This window comes from Lycorma delicatula, chromosome 2 (genome assembly GCF_047948215.1).
Source record: "Lycorma delicatula isolate Av1 chromosome 2, ASM4794821v1, whole genome shotgun sequence".
In the NCBI taxonomy this organism is placed as follows: domain Eukaryota; kingdom Metazoa; phylum Arthropoda; class Insecta; order Hemiptera; family Fulgoridae; genus Lycorma; species Lycorma delicatula.
The window spans coordinates 116,516,621-116,540,496 of NC_134456.1; the positions used below are offsets into that span (position 1 = coordinate 116,516,621).

The following is a 23,876-nucleotide window of genomic DNA, read 5'->3' on the forward strand; positions in this document are numbered from 1 at the left end:
CACCATAATATTACATATACGATGGAAAAAGAAAAAGACAAAACTATTAATTTTCTAGACATAACAAAAAGAAATAATAATAATAATAAAGATTTTGAAATATACAGAAAAGAAATCTTTACAGATAACATCATAGTTTACAATTTGAATCACCCAATGAAGCATAAATTAGTGGCTTTTAGATATGTGATAGACTATGTAAACTACCATTAAAGAAACCTGCATATAAAAAAGAATTAAACACTATCTTTCAAATCAGAAAATAACGGGTATAAAAAATAAATGATCAGAAAAATGAGTAAAAATAGAAATAGATTAAATAAAACTAAAATAACAAATGATAAAGAAACCTTTAAATGGAGTAAATTAACATTTACTGGGAAAAAATTACCCAATTAAACAATTATTTAATAAATATAATATAAAAATGGTTATAAATACAAATAATATACTAAAAAAAAATTTTTTTTAATAGCAACATAGAAGAAATAAATATATACAACAGTAATGATATATACAAAATTAAATGTAAATGCAATGCAACATACACTGGGAAAATGGAAAGAAAATTAAAATTAAGATAAACAAACACATGAGATCTTTCAAAAATAAAAAAAAATATTCTGATTATGCAATGCATTTAATAAAAGAAAGACATACCCCAATGAAAATGGAAGAATCAACGAAATTAATTCACAAATGTGTTAAAGGAAGAAGAATGAACATTTTTCAATCTAGAAATTTTTAAATTAAAAAGTAACAATTAAATAATCATAAATTAATAGATCAATAATCAAGCAGATATCCTTTTCAAGAACCTCAATCTATTGAAAGCAGAAAATAGATAAATAAAATTAAAAGATAAGTATAACCAAAATCAAATAAACAAGAAGGCCAGATAAGGCATGACATCAAACATAGGAAAGGGCATTGACTAAACACTATATAAAGATCAACAGAAATATAAAGTGCTGTACTATAAGTTTTAACAATGGAGTGTTAAAACTCCGAAACACATCAACAAGAGATAAAAGAATGAAACTTAGAAAGGTAAGCAGTACTAAACATACAAATTACTACAAATCACTAATAATTAATAGTAAAATTATTCATTCTGAAAAGACTCCTTTTCATTGTTTACGTTAAGGTAAAAACTAATATACGTTTAAAAATCAATTTTCAAATAGAAAAATTGATTTACATTATCTTAATGTAGTTAAAATGGTAGGTAGTTAAATCATATAAATCTACAACATACTTATAATAACAGAGAAGTACAACACATTTATGTTTCAAAATCTTGTTTTTTTTTTTATACTCATTTCTTTCATTCTTCGGGGTTTGGTGAGTAGATTTGAGTGAATTTTACCCATGAATGCCTTTTTGATACCAATTTTCTAAAGGGAATGGAAAATGGAAATTTGTGATATTTGTAACATACCACGTCTGACAGGTTTTGAAGTCAGAATCTCCAAACGAAAGACATAAAACTTTACTACTGAAGTTGGCGGCACACAAATAGAAGAAATAAATGCCACTTATTTCTTAATGGTTTAAAATATTATGAAATTAATTTTTTTTAAATCTGAAATACTGAACGAGGCCAAAGTTTTGTCACTGAGGTAACCTTTACTTTCCGCAACTGCACTAAGAAACAATTTATATAATTTATACAGCATACATGAAAGATTAATATTCTTTTATTTGAGAAAGACAATTTTTTTTCTAACAGTTGAATATGTGAACCTACAAAAACAACGAGCAATGAAAATGTTAAAAGAATTAATTACACTTTTCTGTGATTACTTATGAAATTTCATTGAGCATATAATATCACTGAATACATTACTTTTTGGTTTACTCCCAAAACTAATTACAGAACAGTTCCAAAAAAAAACAAAACCCTTCCCTGATTGCTGTTCAGGTTTGTTGGATTTTCCACTGCACAACATGTATTAAATTAGATATAAAAATTAACTTACTACAAACAATAGGTTGTGAGACAACTTGCAATGTCTCTCTTGATCCACTATCAGTTGTAACAATTGTTCTGAAAGCCATTCTACATCGTGTAGATTTCTTTTTACTTCTTCCAGGGCTTTCTTCAGGAAATCTATGTTCAACATCAACATTTCTCTCTTTCAAGATTCCTACACAATCACACCTGCAATGAAATAGAAACATTTCTTTTTTAGAATTTATACAAATAACATATGGAAAAAAACTAAGAACTCTACACAAATGTGTAAATAATACAAAATTTGATTTAACAAAAATAAAAATTACAATTGTTATTATTTACAACTGTAAAGTTTTACAAGACATATACCAATTAAGATTTTGAATATCTTTATATTCGGACATAAGTAGAGTCCTTAAACAGAAACTAATCCTGAATGTCCAAAGTGCACTTTTTACTTTAACAGTCTGCCTAAATCCAATAATAAATAACTACCATAACTACAGTGGATCAGCAATTAATATGCTAACTGCTGATTCAACGAATAGGACTCTTGATAACATCTCGAAAAGTGATAAGAATAAGAAACTAGAACAAAAAAAACAGATGGTGAAGAAATTTTCTTTTCCAATCAAACTTAAGCTTATGCAACTGTAATGATGAATACTGAGTAATCTGATCCTTACCTTTGTAACCCAAATCTAAATATTTAAAGCTGTATTCCAATGACCCTTAATTGTTATCACCAATATATTTACTCATGGAAAAATTGTTCACATCAAGTAAAAAAGTTTGCAATCATAACTGACCAAACATACCTTAACTTAGACATGATTACAAATACTTAATGTCACTATGTAGCAATGCTTTGAAAACATATAAAAAATAAAAATTAAACCCTTTCTCTCAAATGTAAAATGTTTTACGTTACAAACTTAAACAGAAGAAGAAATCAATGATTGTTTTAGAATTATGAAAGTTCCTCATTTTAAAAATAAATGTTTGCAAGTCAGAACACTTGCAATGCATCAAACAGGAATTTATGAAATTATTGTTTAACAAGTGTTTGAAAAATTAATTTTCATAAATTTTTTAACAATTCAGAATAAGTGCAATAGTTAATTAAATAATTTAATTTTAAATAAATTCTTTTCACACATGTTTTAATACAAGAAAACATATCACTGTAAATTTACAAACAGTGAAGTTATATTTTAATGATTTGCACTTGATAATAAAGTATTGAAGTCAATAGAAAAAAATTATTACTAAAATAAACACTTCATGTAGAATGAATCTTCTCATCTCAGTATTTATCAAAAATTAATTTCAATTATTTTACTAATCATATACACTTACAAATAAAAAAATAAAAAATGTAGCATTTTGGTCAGGAATTGAAAAAAGAAAAAGTGTTATAAATGCTAAAAAAATATTCTGTTCCTACTGGTTTCACACGAGTTAGAAGTGTATTCCATAAATAGAACTGACCTATGAATATACATATGGTTTGTAAAGGGTCTAACTCAAACAAATAAATAACATATATCATAAATAACATAAAAAAATCTGTGATTTTTATTTTTACTGGATGTAGAGGAGTGTTAAAATTGACTGGGTTTTTGTTGTATTGTTTTGTGTGATTTGTGGTGAAGGAATTGTTTTGTACAATTTTTCAATGCGAGTATACATCATAGAATCAATGATCTGTGCTTCAGTAAAATTACCTGTATTCTGTTAAAGAATTCACAGTTATAATCTTCATATATCTACAAATGTGTGTCATATACTATTTTCATTGCAAATTATCTGTATTGAAAAATACACCACAAAAAGTATGTCTGTACATATTAATCAGTGAGTGTCCTCAGTAAATGGTTACAGCAAACAATTTTATATTTTGTATATGAGAAAACAAAATGAAATTTTGTAGCAAAAAGAAAATGGTAAGCCTGACTGGGATTTAAACTTTAAACTTGAAGCTGACCTAGATAAAAGGCTGAAATGCCAATAATCTACCACAGTGGTCAGTTTCACTTGTTAAAAATAGTTAATGAAACAGAAAACATTTATAAGAATAAAGTATAAATAAACATAAACACACACATATATATATATATATATATATATAAATAATACTAACGTTACAGTCATATCTCTCTCTGGCAATGCTTCAATCTCAATTATAACAGTTCCATCAACTTTCTTCTCCACACACGGCGTGGAGTTTTTACCAGATACACGACATGCCTGGTAGAACATATGTGGGATGATACGCCCATGATCTGTTCCAATGAATACTTCGATAATGGCAGGCCTGTTGTATCCAACTAACTGTAATGAAAAGCACAATATGATCTAAAACAATATTAAAAAATATTAATCAAATAAATAACATCATTAAGAAATTTTTATTATAGTAACTTAAAAAAATTAACAAACAGATCTGAAGCACAATTAAAAAGTAAACTACTTAAATTGATAGGCAAGCTTGATAATCTCCATGTTAAAGAACTTAGGTGCCTTTCTTTGAACAAGTCATGACAGTTTGATGGAAAATAGTCTTTTATGTGCATTTTCTACACAAAAATTTATTTAATTTCAGGAAAGCATGAAAAGCAGATGGCACCAGATGTTTTGAGAAACATAAAAAGACATGTTATTGTGGAGCAGACACACTTCCTAAGTAAGCAGCCCAAACTGGTGTTTATTTACATTATGACATAACATTTTAGTGAATAAAGTAAATTTCTGCAAATTTACTTTATTCATCATACCTTTTCTATGATCTTCAACTAGCTGCTGTTGAATTTCAGCCAGATGTAAATTTTGTAATTTAAAAAATGAATTACTGATTATACCTCACAATCAGTGGACTGATAATTAAAATGGTTGATGAAATGCCACTGAAAATTAACAACTAGTGCATTTAAGAGCTTGCTCCAACTGACAGTGTCACAGACAACTTAAGACATCTTCCAGAACAGGTTGCATTCCAAAGAATTCAATTTAATTGTTAATAAATTGAAAACAATTCTTACTTTAAAAACATCTTCATATTTTTCAGTATAAAAAATAAAAATTAATGATACTGTCTGAGGTATATTCTTAATATTAAAGGCTAATAGCATGAACAAACATAGTTGCAGTTATATTAACAATTTTCACTGTGATTGGTTCACTAACAATAAAATCCCACAGAGGGATACATTCCTTCTTGTGATAAAGAAGGTAAAATACTAATAAGTAGATCTTACTTTAAATAGTTTTATATTGGACACTTTATTTATAAAACAACACACATAAAATTAATGAAATATAAAAAAGCAAATAACAATTATAAAATAAATTGTCACACTAATAAGTTTAAGATTAAGGCAAAGGCCCTCAATTTGCTTTCTGTAAATTTTTTATTAGTCCAAATTCTTATATTATTCTAACAGTTTTAAGAAACTTTTGCCCAATTATTTTATTAAAAATGATTATTGTAATGTTAATAATTTTATAAATAAATGGTAACACCTAGACTGTAAGGAAGGATATAAATGTTGTAATTATTAAATCAATCATATTTACATATTACAAAATATTAGTTATAACAATGCAAGCTGAAACATTGAAACTTGATATATTTATAAAAATAAGAATAATACGATTTATCTAAAAAAAAGAAAAAAATTACTTCAAAGGATTGTATAAAAAAAATAATCTGATAAGATAATCTACTAATAAAACTAAAATTTAAGTACTATAGTCGCAATAATAAAATAATTCCATTTAAGTGATTAAAATGAATAAATAATAATTAAATCATATAAACACTAACTTTCATTATCACTACTGACTCTGGAAGTGAAGTCAACATCAACATTATCCCATATTAAGTCATCTTCTGTTCCATCAATAGCATTTGTGATTCTGCATTTTTTTTTTAGAGAGAGATATTATTTCATTCAGGATTTCATTCCAGGTGATAAAAACCCATTCTTAACATTTGGTTGAAGAACTTGTCTTTTTTATTTTTCCAGAAGCAGTTGAAGGATGATCTGCTGAATGTAACCAGTTTTTGTATTCTTCTCTTAAATTGTCTTTGAAAGCTTTCATAAGACATCGAGTGGCTGGTCGTAATACCACCCAGAATTATTACAGTCAAAGTTTTTTTCTTTAATTTATTTCTTACTGAATCTGAATGTCTTCTTAATGCATCCATTACAAGTATGTTTTTAGGTTTTTGGAGAGTTCCTGGTCTTCTCAGCATTTACCCAGTCTTCCATAATTTTGGAAGTCATTCAACCAATCTTGTGGGTACACATTATCACATCACTGGGATATTTATTTTTTTGGGGGATTGTTTTCCTATTTAACATTAAAAATGGCAATACTTTCTGGCCATCTGGTGTAATACATAGCATTACAGTGACATGTTTTTCATATCCTCTACTATTTTAACTTCTTTTTCACCCTTTGAAGTTACTGCATAATTACACAGCATATAAAAATAAAGGAAGGGTTTCATCTGCATTTCTAATATTCTTAAATTTATATGTGTGTCTTGTACAAAATCCAATGCCATGTCGCTGAAACTGGACGAGCTGTCTTCAAAATCTGCATGAACTTTTTGGCAGATTGATATTCTCCATCTAAGAGAAAATTTTCACTTAAGTTTAATTTATTTATTTAGTTTAGTTTATTAATCACTTTAATAAATTTTCTACACTAGCCTCTTAATGCATTAAAATTTTTAATTTTTAATTTATCAAACATTTGTATTGTTAGTGGCAGTGCTTTAGATCAAACATTCTTTATAAATTGAGCTAATCTACTTGGAAGAAGTCTTCCTGTTTTTGGATCTGGGAAATTATTTGTCGTAGATTTGCAAGTAAAAATCAGATATGTTGTTCACGCCATCAATAAAGATTTGTTTCTTCACTATCAAACTTTCTTGAAACTGATCTATTCCAGTTTTTTTCTACACATAAAATCACCTTCCTTTTCATACTAGCTTTGTAGTGAACTCTCTTGATGCCACTGCTAGTATATTTACCGATGATAAGATTGACAAACATATGGTTGATAAAAAAATGCAATATGTAAAAATATCAAATAGAAAAACATTAAAAGTTTACTACAGTGGCAAAGAAGTTTACCCCAGGTAATCTTATTAACGAAATCATTACTAAACACTAAAGGGTAGTTAACCTCTAAACAAAGTGAAAAGACTCATTGCTGGGCTTTCCTTTCTCTAATGATCCCATCAGTATTCTGAAAAAACTACCTGATTAAGAAAATAAGTTAAAACGACCAATTTTCAATAAAAAAAATTAAGTAACTTTGAAGAGAGGATGTTTTTATTTTCAATTGTATGGTAATATGAAACATCCATTACAGATGTATGTTAATGTTTTAGGACATAAAGAATTATTTACTATTATATTTTAAGTACATTCATTAAGTTAGAATACCTTAACAACAGGAAATCCATTTCCAGAACGGTCCTTAACAGCTCCACGACTACCTTCAGTTTGGTACCGGGCTCTATGCTGATGTTCTGGTTGGCTAATAATCTGTAATTGAATTCTTCCATCACTTGATACAGAGTTTGATTGATTATTAAGTAATGTTGGTGAAGCTTCAGTTGAACGAGGTGGTGGCGGCATACTGAAATTTAAAATCATTTTCATTGTTAACATTTTTTAAAATTCATCTAACTTTTATATATATATATTTAATTTTTTTTCCAACACTGGTTACTATGAGATACAAAGAATAGTTAACTTCTGGGTAATTTTTTAGCTCTCTAACAGTCCTTCATTCTTTCTCCATGAAACTTCCTTCTTTCTTCAGACCAATTTAGGTTAGTGCATTTTTTTCTCCTTCTGGATTCCTTTGTATTCTAAAATTTTTTTACTAAGCACCCTTTTATCTTTTAAATCAATTAAGTTTATGCTTGCTACCCTTAGGTCCTCTTTAATTTGCTTGAACCATTTAATTTCAGTTTCCATTTAAAATTCATCATTAACAACAGCTACCCTGCTACTTCTCTCCTGTTCATGAGATTGGTAGTTGTTTGGTACAAAATTTCCAGTGATCACTGTTTTAGTTTTTTTGACTAATTTTTTGAGACTTCTCACTTAGATATTCATGAAGTGATCACAGTTTTGCTTGGCTATCGTAGGTTTTGTGCTCTACAGATAACTAAATTCTTTTATAAGTTGACTAGATAGGATTGTTATTAACGTTTCTTGAATTTTTACAACATTGAAGATTATGCAACTTCGTTAAAATTTTTATGGGCAATATTGGATTTTACATCAGAATGTAGAAACAACCAGTTGATGGTATGGGGCTGTAATCACTCCCCAACTAAACCAAAAAAAAAAAAATATGTTTTTTGTGACTGAAGGGGAGAGGAGTGTTTTTGGTTTATTTCATGGAATGCGGCACCACTATCAAATTAAAAGTGTAAAAGATAGAAAGGGTCATTGAAAATAAGTTACCCTGTTACTTCTCTCTTGTTCATGGATCTTGGACTAATCATTTTTAAACATACTGCACTATTGTCCCACTTTATCCATCAATCACTACATTATCTTCATTAAATTTTCGAAGCCGACAAGAAATTTCAACCATTTTATAATTACAAAAAATTATATTATACAGAAAACTTTGGAATTCACTAGGTTTTCAACTGCAGCATACAATTTAAGTGATTGCTATTAAATGAGTAATACCAGCACAAATTTCTTTCTACTACAGTTAAGACATATACTGAGTCCCAGTGCATTGCTGTATTAATATGATGATATTACTCCTCGTGTAATATTTAACTCCTCATGTAAAATTTACAAATAAGTAATTTTTTGAAAAAAAAAAAGCATATATAAACATAATTTAAATTAAGTGTTGAGTGTATAATCACTGTAAAATTTATTAAAAAAAGAAAAACTTAGCAATTAATATTGAAAACAACAATCAAGTAGTGCATGAATGATGCTTCAGTCTAATAAACACGCTACTTACCACAAGGGCACAGCTGCAGCCTCTTCTTGTTGAATATCTCTTGGGAATGCATAATCATCATTTGCGTTGTCAGACTCCAGTTTGATATCTATCCTTTGCCGCTTCAAAGTGGGTAATCTTTCTGACCAAGCCTAAAAAAAATTAACACAATAATATACTTCACATTCAACTTTTTCTACAGCTCTTTCCTATTATATATTTTGACAGAAATTAAAAAAGAACTTTATTTCATACTTTAGTAAATCAAATAAGGAACAGAAGCTTGAGTTATAATGGATTAAGCTCTTCATTGCAGAGTTAGTATTAGTAAATCATTTAACAATTTGAGTACCAATTTAAATTTAATTATTACTGGATATAATTATTCAACTAGCTAATTTGATGGCTTGTAAAAAAAATTCAGACAACTACAAATGATATATTACAATATGTACTTTTCAGTTAAAAATATTTGGACACCATGCTGTTTGTCATGTATTATGTATATGGGCGCCACTATACTTTATATATCTGTCGATACAAAATTATTGTTACTAGAAAGTGAAGCATTTATTTTCATAATATCATGTGCAAAATTAGAACATTCAAATTAAAACATTTGTTAGTCTCCTGGCTAACGCCAGGAGACTAACAACAATCTTTTATTAACATACAAGGTTAATAATTGGATGAGGTTAGCAAGTGAAGCGAGCGTTAATTGATATTATGCAAAGTTCAGTACACTAAATCATTAGTTACCTAACCTTAACATAGACCTAAAATGCTATCTTCTTTATAATCATTTTACTTTTCATTTAAGTTTACATATCAACTTTATAACATTTAATAATTTAAATGATTGTGGATATCAATAAATATTGAATATTTGCAGTGGGGCCTGTATAACAGAAAAGCACAGTGAATAACAGTAAAAAGTAGGTGGCACCCAGATAACTGACAAATGCCTTGCAATATTTTATATTGACTGATTATTGTTTAAATTAAAAAATTAAAAAAAAAACAAACCTTTTTCCTCAAAATGCCAGTAAAAAATTAAACCCACAAAAATTAACTTTAATTTTTAAAATACTGATGGTGTAATTATGGTTTTATAATGCAGTAACATGGCAACCAAGTAACTATTAGTATAATCTGGTTTATCAAAGCACAGATAAACATAAATAAAGCAAGTCTATATATAGAAATCTATATATCGTGAACAGCAATTCATTTTTTTATTACAATGAAGTGAAGCATTTATTTTTCTAATATTATGGGTAAAATTAGAACATTCAAATTAAAACATCTGTTACGTCTCCTGGCATTTAATATTTAAGGTTAATATTTAGATGAGGTAAACTGTAATCCTTGGGAGATTTTTACTGTTGTTTTTAATTTTAATTATGCTGGTTTATTTTTTTATGTTGTTCTGAGTTTGGGGTTTATTTTGTTATGATTGCTGGTTGATCATCTAATAAAAGATTAAGGTATTCTTAACATTTACTGTAGATAACTAGATTTTTTATTTTTCATGATTGCTTACTAAAGCCTGTATGAAGACATTTTTCCAGTATTGAGAAGACAGAGAGCATAGAACTCACTTTTAGAAATCAATAAAAAAGTTCCAATAGCGGAACTTTTTCACTATCGATTGCCAACTTCTAATAAATATTAAAATTTTCTCAAAAATAAAAATATTTTTAATGGTATAATTTAATACGAATAATGTAATATTATTTATAACACACTAATTGTCATTATTTTTATACAACTGTTATTATATTATGTAGAACTGTATCTTATTTAAAAAGAAAAGACATTAAAATATAATAACTTAAACATTTTTTAGAATTATATTTTGACAGCTTTCCTGCTAAGAAAGAATATTTTCTATTAAATTTTGCTTTATTTTATACATATGTATATATATATATATATATATATACATATATAATTAAATGAAATACACAGCAACATAAGCAGATTGAAAGAGTAAAGACCAGAGTTAATGAAAATTCTTTCATGATAAAAAGAGCAGTTATATCTTAGTTAAGTACACTATAAAAATCATTTACAGGGGTATTACGATAAAGTTTGAAGTTTGATTCTGAGCCTTTTCAAAGTATTTATAATTTAATTTAAAAAAAACACAAATATTCAATAAAATTACAAAAAATTTGAACTACATATTTTAGAATTACAGTAATATAAGGAAAAACAGTGAAAATTAAAAAATCTATCTGCTTGAATTAAAACTGTAGAAAACAAGGAAATAAAGTAATAATTCTAAAATGATATATTAAATTTTACATTAGTTATTGTGTTTGATCAGAAATCCTCAGAATGATTCATCTGAGCATTTATTTATTGTCAATCACAGAGGGTAATACATAATCGTACCATAATTTATTATGATTGGTATGTAAGAAAGTATAGTAGCGTGCAAATTAATCTGAATACAGTAATTTTTTTGTTTATTTCTATGTTGTGGCTGCAATGCTTGACCACAACCATTCTTTAAGTTGTCTGTATAATGGGAGGTTATTTTTCTTTGGTTATTTAGAAATTTTCAAGTTATAAATAATGTTTTATGAAAGTTTACTTCATTTTTTTTAACAAAATCATCTTTTGGTATTTTTTGTTCTGTTTCTTAAATATATAATGGACATTACTGTAAGAAACCATTTAAACATTTTTTTTCTGACTATACCAGTATGAAATGACAAACAGCTTCTGATTGTGGTGATGGACTAGGGACAGTGAATGCTATTTTAAACAATTTAAAGAAACTGGTTCTTTTCATCTCAAAGGAAAGGCAGATATGGTTGTAAAAGAAAAACTACTCCAACACAGTTTTAGTTAGTGAGAAAAATTAAAACTTGATCCAAAATTATCAGCTATGGACTTAAATAGTAGTTAGTGGAACAGATTTACATGTGAAAACTGTTAGATGCCGACCTTCTTGCAGCTGGATGGAAAAAGCTCATCAGCCAGCTAAAAAGCAGCCTTTAATTGGCAATACACAAAAAAAGACTCTTGATGGTAAAAGCACATGCTAACTGGACCAAAGAAAACTGGAAAAATGTTATGGTTTTTTGACGAGTCACATTTTTATGATAAGGGGCAAAGAGTTTCATACATTAGAAAAGCATCGGATGAAAATACACCAGCAACAACAATCAGTTAAACACCACCAGAATAAAATGTTTTAGAGTTGTTTCATATTTGAAGACCCTTGTTCATTACCTCCAGCAGATGCTATGTTAAAAAGTGTTGAAGATTTTGAAGAAAAGGGTTGTGCAACAACTTCAAAACAAATTCCTACAAGACAACAAAGTGAGTGCTCCAACAAGATTTGGCATTGTACCATACTGCCAAAAAAGTGGACAAATTTTTCAAAGAACAAATCAAAAGCTCCCATTAAATTCCCCAGACTTATACCCAATTAAATATCTTTGGACAATAGTAAAAAAAATGACTCAAAAATGAATTTTACAACAAAAATTGACCTCATTAAAGGCAATAATTTTGGTATGGTTTTATGATGAAGGCATAAAAAAAAGTTAGTACACTTGTTGAATTGATGCCAAATCATGTACATTACACGATTAGGAATAAAGAAGGACATATTAATAATTAGATATTCACAGACTGTACAGGTATGATTTTCTTCTAAATGAAGATAGTTTTTATTAAATAATATCTGTTTGAATTAATTTGCACACTACTACAGTGTAAAAACTGTTAATAATGAATTAAAAATTATTCATGCTGAACATCAAACAAGATGTCCATAACTTAAGATTAGACAATTTTGAGAAAAGATCTGACAATGGTTGAATATTTGAAATGTGAAGTTAACAAGAAAATTTTGGAAGACCAATGCATAACTCTAAGTTACACATTTTTACCCACATGTTTCTTGTTCTTTGCTTAAAAAAATCTATCAGAACAAGTAAAGCTCACTAATCTCTTATTACACCCTATATTGGTATTTTTTTTAGTAAATATATGTTATATATAGGCTATGGTAGGCTTGATGACACTCATTACATACTACACCAATATAAAATTAATTTTGGAGAACAGTAAGGACATAAAACTGAGTAATGTTATACTCACAAGCAGAGTACTGTTTCCCTCTCATATTGCTGTCACAATGCAAAAGTTTCACTGAAACTATATTCAATGGCTATTTCTATCTGTTCCCTTTCAGTGAAAAACATTTTAGTCTGTTTATACCATCGATGAAGTTTAGTATGATTTTTTTTTAACAAAACATCACACAAAAATTTATATAGGTAAAAAAAAATATAATTTACATTACCTCTTGACCTGGAAACCTCAAAACAGGCTGTTGTGACTGAACTGGATAATCTATATGCTGATCAAAACCAAGACCAGAATCATTTGAGTTATCACAAGGATCAATTGGTACAGCAGTAATAGGCCTTAATTCGTGCCTCTTCAAAGCTGCAAATAAAGAAAAATTAAAAATAATAATTAACATTATAATAATCCTCCATAATTTTTTATGACGAATTATATATAAAAATATATAATGTAATTTACATTTAAGATCTTAAGTTTAAATAAAATAAAATGTGTTATTTTCTCTAATAGAAGCAATCCTGTCTGAAAAGATATAACTACCTCCATTTGCTGGAGATAAATTAATTGAATAGTAAATAAAGTTTAAAATAAGTACTAAGATTCAATTAATTCAGTTGAACATTATCTGATTTCTTTATATATGTTCATCTTATTGCTTAGAAAACCGTAATACATGTTGTCATTAATAATCTAATTAAAAAGCAAGGATATTATAATAATTGAAAATAGAACACTTTTTAAATATCCAATTTATTGACATTTATTATTATTTTTTAACTGATGTAAAAAACAGTTTTTACTGGATTTCCAGCCAAGTAAAAATTTAAGGAAGTAATCAGACTTTGATTTGTAATCATATTCTAGTTTTCTTTTCCAAAGAAACTGGAATTCATAAATGATTTTATATGCATGTGGAGTTATTCTCTTCATATAACAAAAGGCATTTCCTAATAAAATTTAAATCTGACAAGACATTTCTTTCCACCAACAAGATGTACTTTGAAAATTTCTACGCAGGAGGGTAAAGAATCTGATTTTCCAAACCCCCAATTCTTCAAAAGTTCAAATTATACTTCCAAATACATTTCACTGTAAGGTATTACTTGCAAAGGATGAATGAGGATGATATGTAAGAATGTAAATGAAATGTAGTCTTGTACAGTCTCAAGTTGACCATTCCTGAGATGTGTGGTTAATTAAAAACCCAACCACCAAAGAACACTGATACCCACGATCTAGTATTCAAATCCAAATAAAAGTAACTGCCTTTACTAGGATTCGAACCTTAGAACTCTTGACTTCGAAATCAGCTGATTTGCGATGATGAGTTCACCACTAGACCAATCTGGTGGATTACATTTATACTACCTATGTAAATTACATTTCTGATACAAAAAACAATATTTGGAAAAAATCATGCCAATAAAAACCAGAAATGTTTTTAAAAAATATTTTGTGGTTTTGACAAAGTAATGCACAGGAAAGAATAGACTATAATTTTTCATTATTTTTTCTTGTATCTGATAGATGCCACAACCACAATATGATAGATAAAGGCAAATTGATATTCCCCAAAATGAAAATCAGTGTTAAAAATAACTTGATACTATTCTTGGCTTAAGAGGAAAAAATGAAGAGTATAGTGGTTCTTATTGCCTTATTCATTAAGCTGCATACAGTATTTTATATCAGTATGACAAACCCATTTAAATGCAGCTGATGTTCAGTCCTTCAAGTGATGCCATCATTCTGTTTACTATAAGTACTGGCTGTGTAATTAAAATCATTACACTAAGAGAAAACTTATCTAACTGCTCCTTCAATCTAGTATGTTTTTTATATCTCAGATGCTTTACATATGTTACAGCCATAAGAAAGAAATTACAGAAAAAAAAGCAATAAATTAATTTATCCACTTTTATAAGAAATCTTTTGTATCAATACGCTGACTACATTCAGCAATGGAAAATCTATTTTTATTAAAATAAAATTTATTTAAAAGTTCCTTATTTGAAGAAACTGATTTCAAGTCTAGTATAACATTTTTCTGATTCATCAAACACAAAAAAGTAATAAATAAATAAGATACAAGTTACATAAGTTGTTTTTTAATGACAAAGCTTTCTTTCTCTATTTTTGTTTAATAAACTGGAATTCAAAAAAAAATACAAAAATAAAATTCAATGAATTCCACTATTTATTTTTAATTATTATTTTTTTTTAATTTTGTTTCAGTAAGTTATAACAACCCACCAACGTAACCAAGGCACCTATAGCCAACTGAATTCTAATAACAAATCAATAGTAACATCAGCAGGAAAAATAATCTTATAACTCTTCTAATAGCCAATCATAAGTGTAGGAAACTTGTTTTTATTGAAAAAATTCACATGATTAAAATTTTGTTAATAAACCATTCACACAATTTAACAATTCAGTTCAATAGCTCTCATGTTGAGCATGGCTAAAAGAAATTTACTGCTTTTTAATAATTAACTGTTTTTTATACACGGGTGAAATTGATAACCTCCATTTTTAATTTTTTTTAAAAATAAGAACATATTTCTCCAACTTGGCTATGGAGGTGGATCCTACAAAAAAAAAGGTAGTAGAAATATCTACTGTGTTTTCTCAACAAGTATCAATATTTTTCATTATATTAACTCTGACTTTACACGTATATACAATTTTTATTATCAATTTAAGTTACATGTATTTATATTATTTTTTTATTATTATATAATTATTATTTGTAACATGGAAATCCAGCCGTATATATTTTTTTTTTTTTAGAAACATTTAAGTGAAATATTGAAGCATCATGGAGATCTGCTTTAGCCATATGAATATTTGTATTCAATTTACTAGCTTTGTGGATTCTACGTGTTCATCTCCTTTACTTTAAATTAATGTCCAATGATAATTAAGGCTTGGATACAATAATCCTTCTTTTACTGCAAATCAGTAATGGGCAAAAAAAAAACAAACTTTGTGGGTCAAAATATTTTACAGAGATATTGTGATTTGGCCAACTGAGAGACTACAATTACCTTAGCTCAGACAGTAAATGTGATATTTCTTTTGTATTGTATTAAGTAAAGCTTGTTTAATTTTGTAAAAAAAAAGTAGAGTGATATTATTATTAGCAAATAGTAAATAAATATTAAACAGAACTGTGTAATAATACCTCTTCAGTGTATCTAAGCTTTGCAAAATAAACACTGCAACTTTTCAGGAGTAATATATATTACATAATATAATATATTACTCCCTATATGGGAAATATTAAATTACAGTTTTTCCCCATAAGGAGAAAGTCTGTAGCTCTTTATTTACAAATGTATAAGTATGATGACATATACACCTAAGTACTACTAAGAGTAACAATGATACATTTTTTTTTTAATAATTTTTAGAGACAGAAATATAAAAGTCTGATAGCAAAGTTTTAACACTTTCCAGGTATTGGTTATGATTGCTTATATAAAGGGGGAATGTTGGGGCAATTTTTTACAAAAATGGTAAGATAAACACACAATCTTAATATAAGGTGGGGTTGTTTGCAAAATTTTGAGAAAATTAACTCCACAAAACCCCCCCACCCACTGAAGATATTGGCCCAAAAGTTTTACCAACAAACTGCCCTATATATATATATATATATATATATATATATATAAGTCTCTGTATAAAATTTCAACAAAATCAGTTTATCCAGTCAAAAATTATTAAGCTTCAAACACGCCAATGCATGTACATATGAATATTACCCCACACTTTTTTTGTTTTTTGGGGTCCCTGGGTCATGAAACATCGAAAAATGAAAAAAAAAATCATATCCCATTTTTAGACTGATTACCAAACTATCATCTTGCAGCATAGCTCTAGAGCAGCGTTTCTCAACCTGGGAGTCGCAAAATTAGCCTAGAATTTTACATATAAAAAATAATGAAATCATTTTATGAGAGAAAAAACCCATTTATTATGAACATTTTACTTACATTTGTAAGTAAAAGAAAATAAATTAATGAGAAGGTTGTGTTTGTTTTTCATTTAAAAATTTCTTCATACGTGAATTCAATGTCGGAAACACACAAAGCAAATTGTTTTTGAGTGATGAAAGATAATTCCTATATTTAGTTTTAGTGCAACCATAGACGAAAAACCCTTTTCATAGAGGTAAGATGTGGTGAAAGGGATTAATATTTGCAAAGCTTCTGTGACTAAATTTCTGTATTCACTTCAATGAACAAGCCAAAATGAATCTAAATTTTCAGATGTGAATTGTAGTTGCAATGTTTTATTGGCAGACATTTCAATGAGGACTGGTCGTGAATCTCAATTGGTAACTTAGCAGCTACAATATTTTCACTATATGGATTCAGTCAGTAGCTATATCTTACAGAAATCATTTTTATCTTCAGGGAAATACTTCGTCGACTGAAATTTTAGCTCGTGCAAATGTATCTTCATGTTTTCCAAACTGTTGTGAATAATAGTGTCTTAATAAATTTTTATTAATAATTTTCTTTATATAATCGGAGATGAGTGGAAACATATCAGAATTTTTGGTTTGAAGGCGAATAATCCAGATATCAAGCATCATAATGTGTGAACTTAGTCTTGTCACTAATAAAATGTATGATGTCCTTGAAAATTCACATTTCAAGGCATTTAAATATGATAATATATCAGCTAAGTAAGCCCACAGCAACATACACCAATTATTCTGTAAAAATACTGAGAATGGCGTTTGTTTATCTTGGAAAAATGTCCATCTCACAATTTCAATAACCGGGTTAATGCTTTCCCCATGATAACCATCTGTAAAAGAAGAGATTTTTCTCATCCATTTCATTATATAATTTAGCAAACAGCCTATTCTATAATGGCGACTTTTAACAAAAATACCATTTTTACTGCTTTACAAAGCATTCATTTGAGATTTTCCAGCATATTTTTTACAGGAAGAGCAAGTCTGTGATGAAAGCAATCCATTTCACCCTTGACATAAGATGATCTTTCAACTTTTTTCAGAAAGCCATTGGTCTTTCCTAATGTTGCCTTTGCACCATCACTACATACTGCAATACCTTTTGTCCAATCTATGTTATAGTTTTTAATAGATTCATAAAAACATCAACGAGACATTTTACTGTTGCATGACCAGATAGGAACCCTCACTCGGCTGATTATACACCCTTTATACTTAATGTGGGGGTTTTGAGTGTACGATAATTTGTCTGCACCCTTGAGAAGCATGTACTTCGTCTTGGACACAGAAATCTTTAAATTTTGCATGTACATCCAGCCCTCTTCGGTTGACAAAACCATCTGGGCTTGATCTTCTAGCTACCGTTGTGAGTTACCACGAACTAATAGGAGACTCATCGGTGAAAGCCTGGGCTGTGCCCCTTCTGAGAATGTCGATCCCAGAAATCCGTCAAAGACCAAGTCCCAAGAACCAAGAACGAGGAGCGAGGGACCAAGAATGGAACCCTGTGAGCTTGCCCTGGTGATGGACAAACATCGACAGCCATGACATCGATTCACTAGAAAGCGGATTTTTTTCAATTTTTTGTTTCTTCCACACATATTAAAACGCTGACCATATCAGGCAATATGAGGGTTTCTGTGACTGCATGAGGTTTGAACATCTTAGCTAGTCTTAATGCTATTAGCTAAGATGTTTTAAGTATAATTTTAACAGTATGACTTGATTTACAAATAGAAGCTAGTTGATTAAGTATGTAACTTTCTTTCAAAAAATTCCAAGAGATTGTTTTTATGATTTGGAAGTTTAGTTTCCAAGTGTTGAATTAATTTTGATGGCTTCATGGTTTCATCGGAGAGGACTTGAAAGTAAACAACGCACCGTGGTTTTCCACCCAATGAGGTAAAACCATAATTTAAATAACTGCATAGAGTTGCCACAATTCTTTCGGCCAGGCTCCGTGTCTTGGAGAGGGGTCTGAATGGTCTTGTTCTTGAAGACCTGGCAGGTCGGTTATTGGCAGCTTTCATCGATGAGCATTTCATTCTTCACAGTTTGGGTCAGAAGAGGGTGGCCTCTTAGTGGACGCAAGAACTTACTTAGCCAAGTCATCTGTTTTCCAATTATGGAGGTCCTTTCAAACCCTTATTGTGGGTTGTGGAGTTAAGATTCTTTGATGTGGCTGAGGTTGCCTTGTGGCTGTCACATTGTCGCTTACGCCAATGACAAGTTGCTGCTGATCGAAGGACATTTGTGGAATGAAGTGGAGCTTCACGCATCTCAGGCATGCAGGATACTTGAGCTGTGGGGATATACACATAATAGTGGGGATGTCAATATATTCAGACTGGATAAAACTAAGATGATGCTGCTGAAGCGCCGTTTGGCTGCACAGCGAGTCTGTGTTTCAATGTCAGGCCACTGAATTCAGTATGTTCAGGTTCAGAAGTACCTTGGGGTGCACTTTAACAAAAATTGTTGTTTTAAGGATCATTTACAGTATGTCGCAAAGAATGCAAGTTGTGCCTTCTTTGATGTTTGACGTGTGGTTAATCCAGATTGGGGTCTGAATTTTAAGACTATGAGTATCCTCTGTAAGGGTGTGTGTGAGGCAATTATGTTGTATGCCACAACTGTCTGGCCAGATAGTCTAAAATTTAAAACTTATAGGGACATTTTGTTGAGGGCCTTTTGTTGTTAAAAGTGACAGAAGGTACAGTTGGTTACCGTACAATTTCTCGTGAGGCTGTTCTGGTAATTGCTGAAGTATAGCCTATTGATGTTCTTGTGCTTGAGCATCAACAACACTATTTCGCAAATAAGTTGGATAAACTAACTTCTGCTAGAATTACAGAGATTTAGAATGATGGATTTCAATTGTGGCAGATTAGGTGAGATGAGACAACTGATGAGCATTACACGCATAATCTTTTCTCTGAGGTGAGTAGTCTGCAGGGTGCCTCTTGGGGGTCTCCTATCAAGTATATAACTCAGTTTCTTTTGAGCCATGGTGCTTTTAGGGATAGGTTGGCTCATTTCGGCTTGGCTGATTCGGGTCTGCATCTGTGGTGTGGCAGATTAGATGATGTCTTTCATGTTTTATATGTCTGTCATCGATATGATCAAAGACAATTACAGTAGTGAGGCAGCTGGAAGATATTGCTGGGCCTACTTTAGATTTATATGTTAACTGGAAAAGCCAGGCCAAATTGTTAATTGTGGAGAACTTCATGAAATATTTGGTTCTTTGGAGAGTTGCGGAGGGTGTGCAGGATGGGGAATATGAGTTAACCGGGTGGTTTAGGGACCGCTTGGGCGTTCTCTTGTGCCAAGGCAGATGCTCCGTAGTTCGGTTTTGATTGGTTGTTTTATGATGTTCGTTTTATTTTGTTGGTAGTACTATAGCTCAAAATTTAAATATTTTCTTTCTACTCAGTTCTGTTCATATTAGTGTGTTTTTGATTTTGCTTTGTGTTTATTGACAATATGTTCTTACACAGATGGAAGTGGCATTTACATCAGTGGCATCCTGACAAAGGCCAAGTTGTTAACTGATAGATGTTATTCAGTTTGTGGGTTTAGAAGATGACCTCCAGTAAAGCCCATAAAGGTAGGTACAGAGGGGGCGATGAGGCAACCGGAATAGTCACATGGAGGGATCTTCTCCTTCGGGGTCAGTATGTCATTGCACAATCTTGTCTTTTTACCAATCGATTCACTGGATGTAGATGGCTCACTTTGTTTTCCTTAAATTTACCTATTTTGCGTAAGAATTTAATTGTAAACAGTTACACCATTTGACCGCTCACTAAAAAATCCTAAAGCAAGATTATTATTATTTTCAATGAAACAACGCTTTTAAAAACTTAAAAAAAGGCACCATATGCACATATAGCATTTGAAACTAAACTGACATTGCTTGATATATTCAGACTGCAATAAATGATTTTTATGAAATTTTGTATTGTGGGTCATTGATGTAATTTTAATTGTCTGTTCTGCTGCCATCTTTTTTTTTTCTTTTAAGTTCATTGAAACCTTTTTTTGACTCGCTTCTCCCTCATTTTTTTATGTAACTTGTTTCCTAAATTTTTTCGTTTGTCAAGTGTTTGAAAGTTATCAAAACAGATTTTAATACAGTAGTCACGTTTTACTGCCTTTCATAGTTTCAACGAAAAGTTATGCAACTTGCTGGGATTTTTTTTTATTTTTAAAGACAATATGCATTATTTTCCTGTTTTTAAACACATTTGGCACTGATAATAGTAGTAATAATAATAATAATAATAATAATGATGCATGGATTTACCCAAAATTTAAAATAATCAATTTGAATTAACAATTTTTTTTAACAAAACAAAAAAGTTCAAAATAATTCCTATTGTCAGAATCACTTACTTGAAATTATTATGAATGATTGTATTAAAAGTTTTAATTAATTTACAGCTTAAATTGTAATTAATATTTGTAAAATTAAGGTAAATTTGTAAAAGAGGATATCAGCACTTTAACTATTTACTGTGAAAAACGGTTTACAATAAATAATAATTCAATAAAAAAAAAAAAAAAATTATGAAATAAAATCCGATGTTATTAGTGAAATAAAATTTTACGTACTTTTAAAAATGTAATTTAATAGGCATTATTACATATGTGTATATGTAATAAATTTGGTGTAACATCTGATTATTTAATATTAATTGAAAATTATAATTTAGAATCATATTATTTTTGGATTTTCTAGTTTAATCTCTGCTAATTTTATTTAATTATTCTGGAATTTCTGTTTAATTTTATCTACTTTAAAACTACAGAGTGACTGAAAAATAGACTCTCACAAGAACTACATACACAGAGGCTTACTTAATCAATCTTTGATAAATTGCAAAAAATTCTTATCTTTTAGTTCATTACTCCTCTGATATTGTCAGACAATATTTTCCCTAAGTCGAAGTTGATCATCATTTTGTTTATTTGTTTTTTGTTGCCAATCATTTAATTGCTCTTTGGTTTGAAATGATTCTTCTGATCTTAATTTGTGTACACGTTCTCTAGTTTTCAAATTTTCTTCTCTTTATATTCATCATTCTCTCTTAATCTTTTTATTCCTTCATTGGTCTTAACATTTTCTTCCTCTTTATATTTATCAATTCCCTTTCTTTTTATTCTTTTGTTTGTAACATTTTCTTCCTGTTTATTTTTTTAGTTTAAATATTTTGATTTATTAATAATTATTACCACTGATTGTAAAATAAAATTACAATAAATAATAATTCAATAATAACAATTAAAAAAAAAATATGAAAAAAATCATAAGTTATTAGTGAAATAAAATCTTATGTACTTTTAAAAATCTGTATATGTAATTTAATAGGCATACAAGGAAGTCATATGGTGTCCAAATTAGATTTTTTAATCCTAATAACATCTTCAGTGATCTGGTAGACTTATCAAAAAATCTGATATGGAAGTCATCTGGAGACCAGATGACTTCCTTGTAAGCCTATTAAATTACATATACACATTTTTTTTTTACAATCGGAGGTTAATAATTACTAATAAATCAATATATTTAAATAAAAAAGAGAAGGTTAAAAAATACATATGCATATAAAGGTGGATTCAACCCGATGTGTACGTGGTTAAGGATCCAACACGTTCTCAATTACATCACATATTTACATGAGCGACGTGAAATAAAATTAACTTATAAACTAACATAATATGCTAACGAAATGTTTAGGGCGATTTTGCTTGAGTATAATTGAATATTGCATGTCAGTATAGTTGTGATGAAGACATGTAAACAGTGTCATGCAATATGGTTCAAATCTGTGTCCTGAAGCCTGCGCTTTCCCCTTGTTTGCTACAGTAATATGAATCTTAGGTGCCTTATACTGATTTAACTTTTTATAGAAAAAGGTCACTATAATTATTATATCATTTTTGAGTTATGTGAGATACATACGTACGCACATACATACAGACGTCACACTGAAACTAGTTAAAATGAATATTTGCGTTAAAATCCGAAAACCAAAATTTTTCGCAATCACAATACTTCCCTTATACTTCATACAAAAAAGTAAAAAGAAGTTAATGTCAGTGGTGGAATGACCACACACAACTGTGCTGACGTTCCTTCTAAATATGCAAAAATACAAAATCATTTTAACCTAGTGAGCAAAAAGTAATTACGAACTGCCAGGAAATTATTCAAAATTTCTTATGGCAACTTTTAACGTGAATAATATTTTAAAAATGAAATGTAAGAAAATAAAGTGAACTGTCTTTTGTTTTATAGAAACATACAACTGCCTCCTGACACTGGCACTTTTATTATACGTAGAGAATGGAACATTTCTGTGTTATATGTAATCAAATTTACAAGATCAACTGTACAGTCTAGAATTTGATATAAAATGAAATATGGCTTGGTACATTAATTTTATGCACAATATTATGTATTAAGATCTATTAATAGTAGAAAAAATCAATTAATTATCTTTAAAAAACTGCATAAGTGTGCATTTGCTGATAAAACACCAACAAAAACAATGTGTTTGTAGACTCAAACTCAGTCATGAGTTATTTTCTCTCAACTGTTCAATTTAGTTTATTATTTTTCTTACAGTTCATGTTATTTACAATCTTATTTTCTCAAAAAAAAAGAAAAAGCAACCATTAATGTACAATTACATTTAAATAAATCCTCATACGCCTCAAATAAATAAAAGAGTACAGGAACTGAAAAATGTTTTCATTAATATTATATCAGGGAAGAGCCTGAAATATTACTTTTTCAACTTA

The 23,876-nt window shown here is 29.0% G+C and overlaps 1 protein-coding gene across 6 annotated transcripts in view; it reads right to left on the reverse strand.

Annotated features, from left to right (window-relative positions):
• The window catches only part of NFAT (nuclear factor of activated T cells 3), a 182,897-nt gene that overhangs the window by 25,688 nt on the left and 133,333 nt on the right, over positions 1–23,876 (reverse strand). For all 6 annotated transcript variants that reach the window (XM_075356143.1, XM_075356142.1, XM_075356139.1 and 3 more), the window contains 5 exons: positions 13,287–13,432; positions 8,981–9,111; positions 7,423–7,618; positions 4,104–4,294; positions 1,983–2,164 (listed from right to left, as the gene is read on the reverse strand). In XM_075356143.1, coding sequence (XP_075212258.1) covers positions 1,983–2,164; positions 4,104–4,294; positions 7,423–7,618; positions 8,981–9,111; positions 13,287–13,432 — 846 coding nt within the window. The remainder of the gene's footprint in view (positions 1–1,982; positions 2,165–4,103; positions 4,295–7,422; positions 7,619–8,980; positions 9,112–13,286; positions 13,433–23,876) is intronic.